General features: G+C 47.2%; 1 protein-coding gene across 1 annotated transcript in view; it reads left to right on the forward strand.

The window, feature by feature from the left end:
* LOC138565921 (zinc finger protein 793-like) overlaps positions 1 to 19,961 on the forward strand; it is a 214,043-nt gene that overhangs the window by 45,877 nt on the left and 148,205 nt on the right. Inside the window, exon 2 of the mRNA XM_069643040.1 lies at positions 2,899 to 3,025. Coding sequence (XP_069499141.1) covers positions 2,899 to 3,025 — 127 coding nt within the window. The remainder of the gene's footprint in view (positions 1 to 2,898; positions 3,026 to 19,961) is intronic.

Raw genomic sequence — 19,961 nt, forward strand, 5'->3', positions numbered from 1 at the left:
GCCTTAAAGAGGCGTGGGTGTGCCCGCTCTTAAAGAAACCAACCCTGGACCCTGCCAAACCTAACAACTACCGGCCCATTACAACGGTTCCATTTCTTCTAAAAATCTTAGATAAAGCTGCACACATGCAGATACAGTCCTACCTGGAAAACGACTCTGTCCTAGGTAAAAGGCAGTCCGGATTCCGCAAGGGTAATGGCACTGAAACTGCTTTACTAGATCTGAAGAACCAAATTACCCTAATTCTAGATAAAGGCAAGCCGGCCCTCCTGCTCCTCCTAGACCTCTCTGCGGCGTTTGATTTAGGTCGATCATGCCATCCTCACGAACCATTTCACTCAGGCCGCACATTTCTCCAAACAAGCCACAAACTGGATCACCTCCTTCCTCGAAGGAAGAGTGATGAAAGTGTTTTCCAATATAGCAAACGCAGAGCATACCACCATCAGGTATGGAGTCCCTCAGGGCTCATGTACGGCTCCTACCCTCTATAATCTTTTTACCAAACCTCTCTTTGACAAACTGGACGCACTTGGGATCACATACACCAACTACGCTGACGATACCCAAGTGCTCCTCCGCTCACAGGACTCTACCATCAGGACGCAGCCACCCTCCAGAATATATACGCCACCATCCAAGCATGGATGGCCACGAACGGCCTATGTCTTAACGGAGATAAGACTGAAATTCTCATCCTTGGTCAAAAATCCACTCTCACGAACCTCGACCCACTCTACACCAACTTCTGCATAGACAATTGTGTCATCCCAGTTCTACCTTCTGTTAAAATACTAGGAGTCCACATTGACGCCTCACTCTCCATGGACAAGCAAGCCAACTCCATTGTTTCTGCCTCCACCCTGAGCACTAAGCTCATTAATGCCATCAAACCCTTCCTAACCAAAGATAACTGCTTTTCTATTGCCAGAGCCACCATTGGAGCCAAACTAGATTATTGTAATGCGCTATTGGCTGGCACCTCCAACTCCAATCTCAATAAACTCCAAACAACACAGAATAATGCACTAAGAGCAGCTCTCAATATACCAAAAAGGGACCACATTGCGCAAGCTAGAAAGGCAGCACACTGGCTACCTGTCAAAGAGCGCATTACATTCAAAATACTTACCACCGCACACAAATGTATCAACCTGTCTGCACCCTCATACCTGTCTGATACGCTAGCCAGATCTCACTCCACCAGACCAACTAGGCAATGCCACACCAACCAACTTAGGGTCCCACGCATCAAACGAGCTAGAGCAGGTAGAATAAGTTTACCCTACATTGCTCCTAAGCTATGGAATGCACTACCTAGCACACTCAGAGCAGAAACCTCTCTCACTGCCTTCCGAAAAAAACTGAAAACCACCTTGTTTAACTAATTCCTCTTCCTTCGTGTCGTTTACTCTCTTCTCCTCCTCTCCTGTATCTACTACTCTTCTCTTGCAACTAAGTAATGACTTCACTGTATGTACAACAAGTCATTTTTATATCTGTAACAAGCGCCACGATGCCCTCTGGGCTGCCTGTGCGCTAAACAAATGCAAATAAATAAATAAATGTATTGTTTTCTCCAGGCCCAAGCTCTTGCCCGGTCATTCACGGGTCAGTGATGGAAGGAAGAAGGCGAGAGTTACAGTGTTTGACTTGTAACTGATTGCGCCAAGTCTCCCGTGAGAACAGGGCTGTTGCAGTGACACAGAGGGGAGGCGATGGGGGGCGTAGCTGGCTAACTGTGCGCGGCACCAGGGCAGAGCTGCAGGCCTGCAAGCTCGCTTTGCAATGAGGCCTGTTTTAGCATGTACAAAATGGAGTCAGGGTTTAGTACAAAATGGAGTTAGTTATCACCAGTCTAATTGAATGTTGCGTCCGTATGTGTTGTTCTGCGGCTGCCTGGCACCTCTGAGCACAGGCGCATAGGCAGCCGCGGGACGAGCATCGTGTGCAAGTGGGTAGGAATGGAGGGGACGGGGGTCCTCAAAGACCTTTCTCCCATACACTTCCTCTGCTGCACTGGACAAAGATCGCCCCCAGCCGAACAATTTCAAAGCTTACAGTACGCCTATCTCACACCACCAGTGTGCACATAGGGAGCTGGCACGGCCAAGCATCCTTGCACGATAGAATGCTGCTATAGCTATGCTCATCCAGTCTAGCATCACATATAGCCGTCCAGACTGAAACATCTGACGTACCTCAACACCTCTGCCACTAACATACAAATGGAATCTGGTATAGCTGGCCACACAACAACTCTCTCTATTCGGGCTGCTTAGTCGAACCTGTCCAGCCACCTAAGTCCTACACCGGCAACATGCACACATGCATCTCCTAAGCCAAATTCCTTAGAATTTTTCACTATATTAACTATGGTCACCGAGGGCGTTCCAACCAGAAAAAAACTAATTGAGACCAGAGAAATGGGGAAAGAGCGCTATATAAATAACCAAATACAAATACAAATATGCCATCCATGGAATTACAGTATTACCTATGCGAGGTGGAACATTTTGTAATAGAAAATGAAACAATTGGGTTTTGTCCCAATCTGTGTTATCTAAAAATGTTTTCACTAGTGCAAAATGACTATCTTTTTTTCTTTGTTTTTCTACTACGTTTGCTGTGTAATATAAAATGAAATGTAGTAAAACACCCTGCTTCAATGTGGCCCTGGTGCAGACATTTTTAGAGGATGCAATTTGGCGCAAAACCAGTTTGCTCGATTCCATATTACCATATTAAATACATTTGCTCATTTCCTTGCCCCAATATAAATGTTACATAATGTGGCCCCTTGTTGATGATTGTAAATGCATCTGGCTAAAACCTGAGCCAGTCTTAACACTTCAGTGCCCCACCCCCATTAAATATGGTATAAATCTTCTTTTCCAGGCCCCACTCGCATTCTGTGAGGTGACTGCCTCTTTTTCGGAGGAGCAGTGGAAGCTTTTGCAGCGCTGGCAGAGGGATCTTTACAGGAATGTGATGAAGGAGATCCAGCAGGCCTTCAGCTCCCTGGGTGAGCTTACTCTCTCTTTGTATGAAATGCCTAGCCGATCCCCATTTTGCAATTGGAGAACCTATAGTACCTTCATTTAATGTTTTTGATTATAATTCCTGCATTTGCACCATTGGCGTTGCAGAGGTACCCTCAGCTCCCCAGTGCTGCTCCTCTGACTTTTACAAATAAATCATGTATTTTTCAAGTCACTCTGACTTCAGAAAGAAATTATTTCTTTTATAACCAGAACGAAAATAAAAATATGTCTGAAGAGAGAGTGAATTCGGAGGAGATTATTTCCATTCCTGTTGGCACAAGAGGGAGGCTTTAGTCTCCTCTGCTCTGTGCAATGCTGGAACTAGGAAGTGATTCCTGGGTCCTGTCTGCGTTGCGCACGGGAGCCAGAGGCCTTCTTGCCGAGCGACAGATTCAGCATAAAGGAAATACATTTTTAGTAAATGTGTGTGCATGCGTTCGAGAATGTTGTATGTTCATGATGTATTTTTGTATGTGTGTGTGCGTATTTGCATTCAAGGGAGTGCTTATGTATTATGTAGTGTGTGTGAATGAGTGGGTGTATAATGTATAGACGGCTGGGTGCATGTCCGTATGAGCGAGTGATTGGTTTCTGTAAATGAGTAAGTGAATGGTGTGTGAATGGTTTATAGTGAAAATATTGAATACAAAAATGTCGAAAGTCATCATTTCGAAAAAATTATGTCGGGAAAAAAAAAATCAAATTTCTTTTTCACTACGTTTTTTATTCAAAAAGGGGGGGGTTCCCCCAACGCCCCTTTTTTTATATTTTTTGTTTTACCTTTTTTTTAACTCTCGAAACCCCCCAAAAAATATATAAATAAAAAAATTAAGAATTTGATTTTTTTTAACATAATTTTTTCAAAATTATTGTCTTTCGACATTATTTTTCTCGATATTATGACTGAACACCTGTGTGAATGTGTGGCTTCATCAACGGTGAAGCAAACATACACGCTATTATGTGTCAAGACTGGCCTACATTGTGCAGCCAGTTTGGACATGTTTTCTTATTGCAGCTTTCTATTTTTAATGACAAAACATTACATTAATGAAGGCATTAATGCTCCTGTGCACTGCTAATGACTGGTATCTATTGGATTTTGGAATTGGAATTACCCTACAAAACCATTTGCAAACTGTCTGGATTGTATATCCAAGGTGTTGCAGAAAGTGTGCTCTATAATGCACCATTTTAATCCATGCCATTCCGGCATGTAATGAACAGATGTGTGTATGGTGCACCTCTGTTACCATTCGGAACTGTGACGGAGCATGACTTGGATTTACCAAATAGTCCTAGACTCGCCTCCGATTTTAGAGCAGCGTAACTCCGTCCCCCCATTTGAGCTGCACTGAACTTTATCTGTGCTTCAATAACATGGGGCCTCATTACGACCCAGGCGGTAAGTTACCGCCTGGGTCGTACCTTTACCACCATGGCGTAAACTACGTTTACGCCATGGTGGTTGGCGGACTTACCGCCCCATTCCGAGGTCGGCGGGGCGGTAAGTCCCCAATCCCCATTTACCCTTCCCCATTCCCATTTTTGCCCCATAGGGCATAATGGGAGTGGGGAAGGCGTTAATTACGCCACCGTAAATTACGGTGGCGTAATTAACAACATGGTCCCTTAGCGCCATGGATTTTAACACCTGCTAAAAGCAGGTGTTAAATCCGCCATGGCGCTAAGGGACCTCGGAATCAGGCGGTAAGGGTCGGCGCTGTTTACGCCGCCGTAAACCCCTTACCGCCTGGGTCCTAATGAGGCCCATGATGTCATCTACATTGCCAATGCATAGCTTCTTTCCCTGCCTGTGATCCAGCCTATGCTGACTTGGATCCATATGTCCTCTTCCACCTGTGAGGCTGTTAAGGAATTGGGAGGTTTGCCTATGTGGGAAACCAAAGGGTAACTCACCCGCTAGTCCTCAGGGACTTGTCATCCAGGTGGCTAGGGCACAGCCATCGCCTTTGGATCCAGACCCTGGGGGTGGACCAGTGCGGGAGGATCACCTGGGTGAGGGGTCTTCTGGGAGTGGGGGTGAGATGGCCGATGGTGAGACGCGGTATTCCCCCTCTTTTGTTCACCTGTCCCATCCTATTATTTAGGATTTACCGAAGTATCAACTCCCTCTCCCGCTTTTTGCACAAACACTGGGCCAAGGAAGAGGATGACTGAGAGTAACCAGACTAACTCTCACGAATAAAAGGCAAAACCTAAAGAGACTCTCTGAGCAAGGTGGAACAGAAGAACGAGCAGAACTTCCGGGACGAAGGAACACCTTCTGGAGCAGAGCAACAGACCAAGGGACGAGAGCAGCAGGACGAGATCAGCGGGACGAAACCCCCATGGATTCCCTACTGGAGGTCGTTGCCTCCGGCAGACCACGAAAGACACGTGGAGAAGGCCAGATCCCACATGTGAAGATTGCATGGTGTTCCAAGGATGACAGTGACCCTCCCCGGTGAACGGCAGAGTTGGGGAGGCGAGGTCAAGCCTGTGGTACTAACCTTGACTCTAAAATCGGAAAGCGCCAAACAAGAAAGTACCACAAACAGCTGGTGAGTTGGCAAGTGACCTGAGAGACTGGTATGTGTTATTGTGAATTAAGTAGCAATATCATATCACAAAAGAAGGCTGGATGTGTGGGGGGGAAACGTGAAGTAAGGGAGACCCGTGAATGAACTTTAAAGTGAAATATAGCTGCAAGATTAGCGATAGTAAGTAACAGAGTGGTCCTGCAAAAATAATTAACCCACTCGAATGTCTCAGTGAAAGGTGCATTGTTTAAAGAAAAAGAGTGAGCAGACAGCAAAAGTGAAAGTAAATAGTGAACGCTGAGTCAGAGTGGTCCTACGGTGGTCAGTAAGCATGCATATTTGAAAGACCTCAACAACCGAAAGTGATCTGACCCCGATTGAGGAAACCTGAACTGCATTAAGCTTGGGAAAGGGAGCCCCCTTGCAACTTTGTGTGGAATGTCTCATAAGAGGTCTGAGCCTGGCAGAGGGAGACCTACGAGAACTGTGTGGGGAAAGGTCTGAGCCCGGCAGAGAGGGACCTTATGAATGTTTTGGTTGAACATTATTTTAAAAGCCAGAGAAAGGAACTTTGAACGTGGAAGGCCAGGCGGGTATCGATCCACATACTGTATTGGAAGCTGCCTACAAGGATCACCTTACCTTGTGAGGCCTAACGTGGGGAGGAGAGCTGGTTCAGCCACATTATCATTTGAAAACTGGCTTTTCTTTTGCATACACATTCTCCTTTTTACACTTTTTGTACAAGAGATAGGGCAGGCATTGGGTTTTTGTTAGTATAGGCCATTTTAATTTTACAGAGACTGACTAGGACTGTGTTTTCTTTATCGTTTGATGGTCGAGACTACTCTACTCCCATCCTAGTTATAGGGCAGAATAGGAGTTTCTCCAACTCCAACATTATCAATAAAGGTTTTACAAATTGTATCCATTGTGTCAGTGTCAATACTTGTGATACCATGCCTTCTCTACATATGGTGTCAGGAGTGCAATATGATTCAATTCATATACATTGAGAGCCCATGCTGGTATTTGTCATCCCACCAGTAGGAGAGAAAAGGATTTTTGAAGTCCTTGATTCTCATTGAATATCCACCATGAAGGAAATCTTACTCTTCCAACTTCAAATCCCAGTTAACGAACAGGATTTGTTTTTCAAAACCCAGGTACTAGTAGGCACCCTTCCGATATCTCATTATCAATTACACCAGTGGGACTGTATAGTCTTAAAAGTCAGACCCTCCCATATATTTATTATACCTAGCGCCTTAAACCCACCTTTCCCAAACCTTTTATTTTTGGTACCAAACTGCCTTCATCAAAGTCCAGTTCGGAAGGGTCAGACGACTTTGAAACCTTCTCTGAGGAGGTTGAGACCCTTTTTCTTTTCTGAGTCTGAAAGCCTGACAGAGGGAACCCTTACCCCTTCTGAAAATATAACTGATATTGAAGCAGTAGTAGCTCAGCTGGTGGACCATGAAATGCAGGGCAAGGCTCGCCTTCAGGAAAATTTGACAAGGTTAGTCAAATTACAAGCAAAACCCCTATGACCTTAATGGATACTACAACACTACCAGGAAGGTGAAAACATCAGGATTTAAAAAAAAATGTTTTGAATGATTGGCTAAACCACTGTGTAGAGGAGCAGCCGAATGCCTCTGCAGGAAGTCCCGGCCCCCTCATGTCTATATGCTGGAAGCTAGAAGTCGCGCCATGCACAACACCAGTGGTTGTGCCCATTCCGCAGAGAGTCTTTGAGAAAAGGTATCTACTAAGAAAACCCTATCTGATGTATCCCCGTAGAGATGACAATCTCTTGGAAGAAACCCACAAAGGAATATGAAGATGAAAGAAAGAGAAATAGGTGACGTCACAAGAGCTGAGCGTGGCGCTCTAAGAAGAGTGGCTGAAGAAGAGGATGTATAGACCTTATGGAAACTGATGACGAAGTCAAGAATCAAGTAAACTTTTGCAAAGTGAAGATTGCACGTGAAGAGCACTGCAGAAAATGCAAGCCATTTAATAACTCTACCGGTGCAGCAACGCAAAGTAGACTAAGTAATCTATATGTAATACGTAGTGAATAGACTGCAGGCAGTGCCGCCATTAAATAGAATCTGGACTTCGGTGTCACAATTTTAGTAAGCTCAAAACCACAGAGAAAGAAGGATCGAGAGGTGTGTGTCACAGTAAGAAAGCAGCTGGAATCAAGGAAGGACCGAGAAAGGCTGTCTGGCCTGATGTCAAAGACTGAAGCAACCAAGAACTTATCCTTGAACAACAGTGAATATGAGAGGCTAAGTCATCCCTTGTTAAGGTGCAAAGAAAGAACACTATGAGTGCCAAGTTTTCTTCATGTAATACAATTAATGCTAGAAAATGAGCCGCATTGCAGTCTCCTGTCACGTGGACTATGGATAGAAATAGAAGGTGGGCATGCAGCTCTAGACTTGAGATAACGTATGCTCACACTCCCAAATATTCCGAGGAACAAGGCTACTTCGCAAGACCAAGTTCAAAGGCAATCTCCATGGCAGAAGACATGGACAATGAGAGATGTTGGGATAATTGGGTGGTGAGACATGGTCAAAGTCCACCCACTGACACGTGGTACCAGCTTACGTGCAGCTAGTGAGCATAATGTTCTGGAAGGGCACAATCGTGCCAACCAATTATAAAAGGCCATATAACGAGGAGCCTTATAGTTTGATAGCCAATGATGAGCTATGTGTCAAATAACTGTTGAAGATGACTTGCACTAGGGGTGTGCATAAGTTATTCACCTGACTGTAGAGACCCAATCACAACCCGATCCCTTGTAGAAAGTATGCTTAGATGTTCTCCTTGAGCCGACCTCAATACCCCGTAGGTTTTCCTTATTTGCCACGTAGTATGGCGTCACGTATGACAAGTTTTTACTATATAAATGTAATCTTTTGCAAGGGCTAGACTTCACCATAGAGCATACATAGACCAGGGAAGAGTCACGATAATGCCGATGGCCCTTCCAGAAGGTATGTTGACCGTCTGGATGAGGGGGTCTATCTCGTGGGAGATTAGGCACCCTAGCCTCAGTCTCGGGGGGCAACTGTGATGCTGGAAATGCACTGGAGGGACAGGACCTCCCTGCCCTTGTCCTGTAGTCCTTTTTGATTTGTGTTCTGTATTGTTTTCTGCCCAGGAGTCCATGTGGGACTCCTGGCAGTGCAGCTCTTCCTGTGTTTTTGGTGTACAGGCCCATGGGATACCCTTATGGCACACATGGGTGGGGGTGCAACCGTGTGCCCCTAGTGTAGGTCTTTGGGCACCTGTGTGCTCCATGCTGAATTTGACAGGTGCTCTGAGTATCCTCCATTTTGGGATACCCAGGCCCTGCCATTGGAATCAGTTGATTCCTGATAGGAAACAAGATGGCCCTGTGGCCTCTTGCTTTCTGTCGCCTGTTACCTTGGTTTCCCAAAGTCCTGGGAAGCCCTGACTCTGTCCCTTCCCCCTGACTGGATGCTGGGTGGAAGTTCCTTATATGGCGTTGTTGTGAAGTCCAGGCCAGACTGGCTGGAGCCTTCCCAGTGACTGTATGTTGTGGGTACACCCTGTGGGTGGGACCTGGGTGAATGGAGTGTGTGACCAATATGCACTTCTTGTTGTGGATGTCTGGTATCTGGTGTTTGACACAATGGGCCTCATTACGAGGTGGGCGGTATGGGGTTAACAGTGCCGGTAAAGGTGCCGGTGCCGTTAACCCCATACCGCCCTATTACAAGGGCTGCTCGCGATACCCGCTCTGGACGTCTGGTTTTACCAGACGTCCTTAGCGGGTCCCGCAAGCGGCCCAGCATGCTAACAATGGGGCTGTCATTAACAGGCCCGTTGTTAGCATGCTCCCCATTCCCATTGAGCCCTGTGGGGGCTCAAATGGGAATGGTCCGGGTTCCCTGAATGGGGAAATACCGGTCCCTCCAAGGTCGGAATGGCCCGGTACTTCCCCATTCAGGGACCACAGACCTGACCCGAGTTTGGAGGCAGACATGCCCTTATTAAGGCGCATGGCTTCCTCCAAACTCATAATGAGGCCGAATGACTGAGACAGCCCTGCACAAAACTGGTATGAATGCAGTGCGTAGTGTTGAATGGCTGGGTACTTGTCCCAATACACATCCCTTGTTGTGAGTGTCTGAGAGGGAGGAGAATGGCCTGAATGCACTGTATGCCTGATTGGCTGACTGACTGCTGAATGCCCTTCTGAGTGATTCGTTGCCTGAGTGTGACCCAGCAGAATGAATGGGAGATCAACTAGTTTCTGATGTTTGTTAATCTGCTTAGAATCACATGCTGTGCATAGGTCCGACATCCAGTGGTCACTGCGGAGTATTGCATTTTGTTTTTCGTAGTCGAAAAGGGGACGTCGACAAGGCGTGTCTGTAACACTATCCCTATAGTGACGTGCGTTGTACCCACAATCCCTCACGCGTCGAGGTCCCTCAGATTGTTTTTTTCCGCCCAGTTTCTGGTCGCCTTTCGCGGAGCTCCTAGAGAGACATTGCTATACTTACCACGGACCTCGGTCCTTTTGTCATAACTTAATATACTGGTAACGATCCCTCCCCCTCGACGTTAGCTGTGAAGCTGTTTCTCCGCCGAACTATTTTCGACGGAGAGGAAGAGCGGAGGAGATCCTTCGGCGCTGCCGAACACGTGGCCTGGCCTCGACGGCCAACTTACAGTAGGGAGAGTGGGGGTTAGAACTTTGTCTCTTCTCTTTGAGAATGTCTTTCTTTCTCCCTTTTCTTTCCCTTGGGGTTGTTATCGCCAGCTATTATTGCCTCAGCTATGGAGAGGACACCATTTAAGTTTTGCCCACGCTGCAGGGGCAAATATACTTGGAAAGATAAGCACAAGCTCTGTAATCGTTGCTTACCCCTCGATCACATAGAGAACAGCTGCGCAGCCTGCAAGCTTTTAAAACCCAGGACTCTTAAAGAACGTAGGGTTAAGAGGTGGGCGGACTACGCGATGTCGAAGTCAGTTTCCTCACCCGCTGCCGCTGTTACTGAAAGTGACGAGGAGTGCGATAACTCGACGTCCGTTACGGAAGTCATGAACCCCCAGAAGGAGCGCTCCCGCTCCTCGTCGTCCGTCCCCGGCCCCGACGGGCTCGGCTCACGCCCTGCTTATGGGGATGAACACCCCGGCGACAAGGACGCACACAAACCCCATAAGGCTAAACACACTACCCACGGCTCTTCTTCGTCGAGAACGAAGAATCCATCTGCGCCGAAGGGGACGCAGGGCACTCCGGCGTCTACCGCAGACCGTAAAGGTCACAAGCCCCACCCGCAAACGCAGCCGCGACCAGCGATTGGGCTTCCATCTAACACGGGCGCTACCCCAAAAACATCCGACACAACGCTCCATAGAGCGACCGTCGAGGTACAACGCGCAACGCACACAACGTCGACACCAAAGCCCTCGACGGACAAAATCGTGGCCGAGAGCCTAGCGAGAATTGTCGCCGAAGACGAACGTACGCGGACGACGAAACAAACGTCGAATACCGCGTCGAAAAAACACAAAAGTAGCCAGGATCTGCCCCTTTCTCCAAAGGACGCTTCCGAACTACCTGAAGGCTTTTCAGAAGGAGACGGGAACCTCTCGTCGACGTTGTGGGAGCGTTCGAGACGATTCGACGGCGAAAACACTAATTTCCCCCCTCTAGACTATTCAGGGGTACCCCATGAGACCCTTGAAAGACTCCATTCTTGCATGGAGAAAATGGAAAGGTTTCTAGGAAACCAAGACCCACCCACTCACAAAAGACAAAGAGAATGGCCACAGGATGACCCTAGAGTCAAGATTCCTAGGCTGGTTGACCTCACTGAGGAGGAACAATACCTCCAAGAAGAAGAGGAGTGTTTGGGTGGAGAAGAAGAGGTAGAACTTGAGGAAGAGGGGTTCGAAGAAGATCCTTACACCACTGCTACAGGGTTTGAAGAGGATACAGCTACCTCGCAGCCCTGGCATTCACCGTCAGTGCAGCCTTGGCAATCCCCATCAGTACATTCAGACCCTGATGCCTTTCTCCCTTCTCCTCTCAAGGATTCACATGGGAACTCCTCTCCCATAGATGACCAACCTTCCCTCAATGCACTATTGCGCAAGGCAGCAGCGCATTTTGAGATTGATACAGGGGAAACTCTTCCAGACATTGACTTTGTAGAAAAAGTCATCAAAGAAAAAGCCCCTGTTAGCCAATCTATTCCACTTTTGGCTTCTATTAAAAGAAGAATTTCTCCTTCCCTTACTAACCCAGCTTTAGTAAGAGGGGTCAACCCTAGAATAGAAAAGCTCTTCAGCCCTTCATCCTCTGACCCTTTATACATCAGAGGACACTCTATTCCGGACTCCCTTGTGGTTACCAACACAAGAAAAAGAGCAGGGGTGCCACTATCCACTAGTGAAGCACCTCCAGACAAAGAAGGCAAAAAACTCTACGCACTGGGGAAGAGAATCACGACCTCCGCCGCCTTCTCTACTAGAATTGCTAATAACAACTCACTTTTAGCTAGCTACGCAGATGCACAGTGGAACAAGCTGCGCAGCGAAGCAGAGGAAGCACCTGAACCTCTGCGTTCTCGCCTGCTAGCTATAATATCAGAGGGCACACTGGTAAACCAGGGCATTGTTAAAAACTCCCTAGATGCCGCTGAGACGGCTGGCCGCTCCCTAGTGCAGGGAATACTTCTCAAGCGCCACGTTTGGCTACGCAATTCAGGTTTTAAGCCCGAAACCCAAGCCTCCCTCATAAATAAACCCATTGAACAGACGCATCTGTTTGGAAAAGCAGTAGATGAGGCCCTAGAACATGCTAAAAAAGAGTTTGATACCATCAAGACTCTTGATCAAATTTCTAGGCCCCCTAACAGGCGAGGCTATGGTAATAAACGCTCCTTTCGTGGCCAAAGACAGCAGCAGAACCAACAACAACAATATTACTCTGGCTCCAACTGGCCCACCAACCAGAGTAACACCCAGTTCACCCAAAGAGGCCAACGCCGTGGCAAAGGAAGAGGTCGTGGCTCCAGCCCCAGAGGTTCCACGCCCAATACCAGCAAATGACCCGAAAATTCGGGTCCCCTCCCATGCATCACCGGTCGGGGGCCGGCTAACATCGTTCCTTTCAGCATGGGAGGGAATCACGTCAGACCGTTGGGTATTATCCACCATAGCCCACGGATACTGCATCGAGTTCAACGGTTCCCCGAAGTACAAACCCCCACGGAACCGGCGCATGACACCGCAACACCTCTCCATTCTTCTTCAAGAGGTGGAAGAACTACTGAAAAAAGAAGCTATAGAGCCCGTCCCCCTATCACAGGTAACAGAAGGTATTTATTCAGTGTACTTCCTTGTACCCAAAAAGGACTTAACCATGCGCCCTGTATTAGATCTGCGCCCAGCGAACATTTTTGTCAAACCCCAAAAGTTTCGTATGGTGACCTTACAGGAGGTAATCCCACTGTTATCACAAGGGGATTACATGACAACACTGGACATGAAAGATGCATACTTTCATATTTTAATGTTGACATCGCACAGAAAATACCTCAGGTTCAAAATAGAGGACAAACACTACCAGTTCAGAGTACTACCCTTCGGGATAGCATCTGCACCAAGGGTATTCACGAAAGTACTGGCAGTGGCAGCGGCCCACCTGCGCAGATTATCCATCCCGGTATACCCTTACCTCGACGACTGGCTCATAACAGGGGATTCTTACGAAACATGCTTCTCCAATACCCAAAAGACCGTAGACCTCTTGTCCCAACTGGGCTTCTCCATCAACGAAAAGAAGTCAAGCTTAGACCCCAGCCAAACCAAACAATTCCTAGGGGCTCTAATTCGAACAAGGGACGGCCTCGTATTCCCCTCCAACGAGAGGGTCCAAAACATGCTGTTTCAAATTCCCCATTATGTAGCAGGCCGAGAGGTGACGGTACGCAAAGCAATGCGCTTGCTAGGGATGATGGCGTCATGTATTTATTTGGTACCTCACGCGCGCCTGCGCATGCGCCCAATGCAAGAGTGGCTCTACAGCCAGTGGTGTCAGGCCAGCGGACAATGGGACGATCTAGTGGTGGTCTCGCAGGCCTTGGTTCTCTCGCTACGGTGGTGGACAAAAGAAAACCTGTTATTAGGGAAAACTTTTGCCACACCCGCAGTGGAAGCCACTCTAACCACAGACGCATCCCTTACAGGATGGGGGGCTCACCTATCCCATCAAACGGCACACGGAGTGTGGACTCCGAGTTTAGCATCCAAGCATATAAACCTGCTGGAACTACTAGCGGTGTTCAAAGCACTGAAAGCCTTTCAGGAACACTTACAAGGAAAGACAGTGATGGTCCTCACAGACAGCACCACAGCCATGTACTACCTCAACAAGCAAGGGGGCACTCACTCTCCAGGACTGTCCAAGCTGTCCCAGAATATATGGAAGTGGGCTCTCAAACACAACATGTTCCTACTAGCACAACATGTACCAGGGGAACTCAATCTGCTAGCAGACAAACTCAGCAGAGACTTCCCCCTGCCCGAAGAGTACGAATGGCAATTGCACGAAGACATCGTCTTAGACATCTTCACGCAATGGGGATTCCCGGATATAGACCTGTTCGCAACCCTGGAGAACGCACAATGCCAAAGTTACGCCTCCAGGTACCCCCAGAACCAGTCCAAGGGGAACGGTCTGTCGATTCAATGGTCAGGGAAATTTGTTTACGCCTTTCCCCCAACTCCCCTTCTCAACAAAGTGGTGCACAAGATGCACCAGGAGCAGGTTACCATGATACTAGTGGCCCCAATGTGGGCACGGCAACCTTGGTTCGCTCACTTGATGGAGATGTCCCTATCTCCCCCAGTGAAACTTCCCTGCCCGTACAACATGCTGTCACAAGACAAGGGCAGGACACTGCATCCATGCCCTCAGACCATGAACTTAGCAGCCTGGCTCCTGAGATCATAGAATTTGGACATTTACAACTCCCACAGAGATGTATGGACATCCTCAGGGAAGCCAGAAAACCTAATACTCGACACTGCTATTCTAGCAAATGGAAAAGATTCGTTATCTGGTGTAGAGATACTAGCATCAACCCAGTTGACTGCTCTCCTACTGACATTATTCTATACTTGACCCATTTACTGGATTCAGGTTTAGTGTTCAATTCCATTAAAGTCCACCTAGCGGCACTTTCTGCATACACCACTTCCCAACTTAAAGTGTCGTGGTGGAAGATACCAGTTATCAAAGCCTTCATGGAGGGAGTAAAGAGGATAGACCCTCCGATAGCTAACCCAGCTCCCGGATGGGACTTAAATGTGGTACTTTCCAGACTCATGGGCCCTCCCTTCGAACCCATGCACAAGGCAACTCTTAAAGATATCACCCTTAAGACTGCTTTCCTAATAGCTATCACCTCCATTAGGAGAGTAAGTGAACTACAGGCTCTTTCTGTACTAGACCCCTTCGTAACAGTTCACAAAAATAAAGTGGTTCTACGCACACACCCAAGGTTTGCACCTAAATTCATCTCGAAATTTCATGTAAACCAAACTATAGAACTACCAACGTTCTTTCAAAACCCTTCCAGCTCGGGAGAAAAAAGTCTGCATACACTAGATGTACGCAGAGCTGTCATGTTCTACATGGAAAGAACCAGACCACTGAGAAAGACTAATCAGTTCTTTGTCTCGGTGGCGGCAGGAAGAGAAGGAGATGCGGTCTCAAAATCCACTATATCTAGATGGATTGTTCAATGCATCACTCTCTGTTACACTCTTGCTAAGAGAGAACTACCCTTCAAGCCAAGAGCACATTCCACTCGAGGCACTGGGGCTTCCATAGCATTCATTGCAAATGTTCCCCTTGAGTCCATCTGCAAAGCGGCTACCTGGAGTTCTGTGCACACCTTTACAAAACACTACTGTCTAGATACACACTCTAGATCTGACTCCCAGGTGGGACAGGCAGTATTAAGACATCTTTTCTCTACTGTTCCTTCTCATAACCCACCGCCAACTCCGGGTACTGCTCGCTAGTCTATGCACAGCATGTGATTCTAAGCAGATTAACAAACATCAGAAGACAATGCATTACTTACCGTAAAAGCATTTCTGATGGTTGTATCTGCTTAGATTCACATGCGCCCACCCTTCCTCCCCGCTCGGATGGAAGGAACATAGACTTCCTTTATATCTCTCTTTTCTGTACTCACTCACGTCTATAAGGCTCCCTCAGGGCAGAAAAATACAAACAGAGGGACCTCGACGCGTGAGGGATTGTGGGTACAACGCACGTCACTATAGGGATAGTGTTACAGACACGCCTTGTCGACGTCCCCTTTTCGACTACGAAAAACAAAATGCAATACTCCGCAGTGACCACTGGATGTCGGACCTATGCACAGCATGTGAATCTAAGCAGATACAACCATCAGAAATGCTTTTACGGTAAGTAATGCATTGTCATATCTGGAGGCCTCTCACTGCTAGAATTCGTTCATAAACTGAAGTTGAAACTGACGCTTAATCTCAAAGCCGAGCCTGAAGAAGAAGGGTGACTGCTGTCTCCCTTTGCTGAAATCCGAAAGCCGAAAGCCGTCGAGACTGAACCAAGAGAGGACCTGGTTAGGCGCCCTCTTCCTGTGGTCCGAGGGACCATCGAGCACCGCTAACCTTCGCCGAATCGCCCTGGAAGTCAGACCCTCGACAGGCTGCTGACCGGAGACAGGGACCGCCGAGGATAATGAAGATAAGCACCGGACATTCCGTCCACCGTCGTCGACAAGGGATCGCAGGTTTGCATAACTACTGGAGGCCCGTCAAAGCTGTGTTGCCCAGAAGAGGGGACCGCTTGACGCCGTGCCATCGACGACCGGAGCCGCAACGCTCCTTTGCCTAAGACTTTTGATTCACGGATTTGCTCGTCCGCACCGCCGCCCGCCTTATCCCGCCGGAGAAGGCCATACTGTCAACGCACCGAGAAGCATCCGCCTGTGGGTTTCCTGCCACCCAACAACCGTAGAGACGCTGGACGACTTTACAAACGCTTTGCGGTCCTGAACTATCGACATTGAGGTGCCCCGCATGCCTCTTCCTTGCAGGACGTCTTCGACTCGTCGACGACAAGCACTGCTGGGACCGAAGCTGCCGCCTCGACACCGAGTTCACTTTCTTCGAGGGATCTCGATGATCCGTGGCTCCTGCTTTAAAAGGAGCCGCTCAAGAAGTATTTGTCACTGACTCGTCGTTGAACTCTGCTATTCCAGGTACATTGGAGTGGCAGAAACATTATAGAAGGAAATAAGACTTATAGAACAATATATGGACTGGGCTTGTGATATATCTTTATTTTACAGGTTGCCCAGGTGGGGGGATCTCCACACAGAACTGTGTCTAACGTTAGAGGCCAGCATTCTGCCAGTTGTTCTAACCAACTGCTTTCCCTTCTATATCTATTGTTGGTTACCTTTATTAAGTGATTTGTGGGACATTTAGCCAGAGTACAGGTGATGCACTTTAATGAAATCTGATAATAATTGTGGTACCACTTAGAACTGTATATATTTGCCATTGTAGATTTACTGCGCACAAAGTGAGTTATTGTGATTGTGTATATAACCTTGACCCTTAATTATATCAAGACTGTGTTTTGTAGGGTTTGGATGTTAACCTTCCAACACAGCCAGAGAGGACTTATGTGGATATGGATAGAGTTTCCACTTGTCCTCTCCAGAGTCCTCAGACTAGAGAACTTCGGAGAAGAACAAATCTATCCACATCACATAGCCGAAGGGTATGTCAGTCAAACGGTATCTCTCCTGCTAATCCTCTGGGACTTGTCATCCAGGTGGCCAGGGCACAACCATCACCTTTGGATCCAGACCCTGTGGGTGATCCAGTGTGGGAGGATCACCTGGGTGAGGGTTCTTTAGGGAGTGGGGGTGAGTTGGCAGATGGTGAGACAAGGTATTCGCCCCCTCTTTTGTTCATCTGCCCCATCATATTTTTTAGGATTTACTGAAGTCCCAACTTCCCCCTCCCTTTTTTTTTGCACAAACACTGGGCCGAGGAAGAGGGTGACTGAGAGTAACCAGACTAACTCTCACATCGTACTGGACATGTACCGTTAATCGGGTCAGGCAGATTGAAGGCACACCTACTGGAGCAGAGCAACAGACCAAGGGACGAAAGCAGCGGCCCGAAACTCCCATGGCTTCCCTAATGGAGGTCGTTGCCTCTGGCAGACCACGAAAGACACATGGAGAAGGCCAGATCCCACTTGTGAAGATTGTATTGTGTTCCAAGGACACTAGCAACCATCCTGTGTGAACGTCAGTGTTGGGGAGGTGAGATCAATCCTGTGGTACTAACCTTGACTCGAAAATCGGAAAAGCGCCAAACAAAAAAGAAGCACACACATCCAGTGAGTTGGCAAGCAACCTGAGAGACCGTTGTGTGTTAAAGTGAATGAAGTAGAAATATCATATCACAAATGAAGGATGCACGCGTGGGAGCGAAACACAAACAAAGGCAGACCCGGGAATGAACTCTAAAGTGAAATACAGCTGCACGATTAGCGATACTAAGTAACGGATTGGTCCAGAGAAAAGAAGTAACCCATTTGAAAGTCTCAGTGAAAGGTGCATTGTTTAAAGCGAAAGAGCGAGCAAGCAGCACGAGTGAAAATAAATAGTGAACGCTTAGTTGGAGTGGTCCTGCGGTGGTCAGTAAGCAAAAACCACGCACATTAGAAAGACTTCTACAGCCGAAAGTTGTCCGAGGCCGATTGAGGGAGACCCAAACTCCTTTAAGCTTGGGGAAGGTAGCCCCCTTGCAACTTTGTGTGAACTGTATCATAAGAGGTCTGAGCCTGGCAGAGGGGGACCTACGAGAACTGTATGGTGAAAGGTCTGAGCCCCGCAGAGGGGAGGGGGGCCTTGTGAACGTTTTGGTTGAACATTATTTTGAAAGCCAGAGAAAGGAACTTTAAACGTGGAAGGACAGGAAGGCCTCAATCCAGGGTTGTTAAATGTGGCTGTGTTGGAAGCTGAACCAGAGTATGTCATCCTGCCTACAAGGATCGTCTTACCTCGTGAGGCCTAATGTGGGGAGGAGAGCTGCTTCTGCCACATTATCATTTGAACACTGACTTTTCCTTTTGCATAAATATCATCCTATTTTACACTTTTTGTACACGAGATAGGGCAGGTATTAGGTTTTTGTTAGTAGGCCATTTTGATTTGACAGAGACTGACGAGGACTGTGTTTTCTTTATCGTTTGATGGTCAAGACTATTCCTATCTTGGTTATAGGGCAGATTAGGTGTTTCTCCAACCCCAACATTATCAATAAAGGTTTTACAAATTGTATTAATTATCCAAGTGTCAATACTTGTGATACCATGCTTTCCCTACACCTATAAAAGCCTTGCTGATTTCACTGCACTTAGGTTTTTGTATTATATTTATTTTTAGCATTTTTGTAGACTTGGTCTTCCACCCACATTTGTGCCATCTAAGTTGGCGTGATGGGGTGTCCTCATTTTCCTTTTGCAATGCTCACATTTTGTTTGACTATCACTACTTCATGATCACCGCAAAATGTTCTTGCGGTTACTATATTGCTTGTGCTCTTTTTTCTTCTGGTCAGTGTATTTTTCATAATTTTATTATTTAGTAACAAATCAATACTTTTTTGTAAAGTGCTTTTATTGTATAACCCTATAGAAGTAAAATTACATGGATCAGAACAGTTACTCAAGTTACCAGTGAGACCATGCTTGGCCAAGACAGGATAAGGCAGCTACAATACACAAACATGATTCCCTTTCTGGAACAAAAGCTTCCTTCTTTTAGTCTGCAGAGGGGGGACGAGATGCCCATACAAATTATGCCATGGATATATTTGAGGTGTTTGATAAGTAACTGTGGTGAGTTGTTGGAAATCCCCACCCTTCAATTTGGGGGAAGTGGGCCACTAAAGACTGCATTGGCCTGACTGCTACCTGATGTTCCTTTTAGAAGGTGGATGAGGAGGGATCTCGCAGGCTCGCATTTCCCACGAGAGGCGGTAGACTTTATCCCTAAGAAGACCCTCAAGCTAGAAACAACTAAATGTCAAGCCATTCTATTTCATTGCATGGGGTTTGAAATTAATCCTATTCAAGAGAGACACCTTCAGAATTCTTTAACAGAGGTTGCTAACCCCCACTTCGTAATCAAGACTCCAACTACAGATAGATTGCAGCAAAGCACAGAGGTTGCTAACCCCCAGTTCATAATCAAGACTCCAACTGCAGATAGATTGCAGCCAA

This window comes from Ambystoma mexicanum, chromosome 1p, assembly GCF_040938575.1.
Source record: "Ambystoma mexicanum isolate Mex_15411 chromosome 1p, UKY_AmexF1_1, whole genome shotgun sequence".
Lineage (NCBI taxonomy): Eukaryota > Metazoa > Chordata > Amphibia > Caudata > Ambystomatidae > Ambystoma > Ambystoma mexicanum.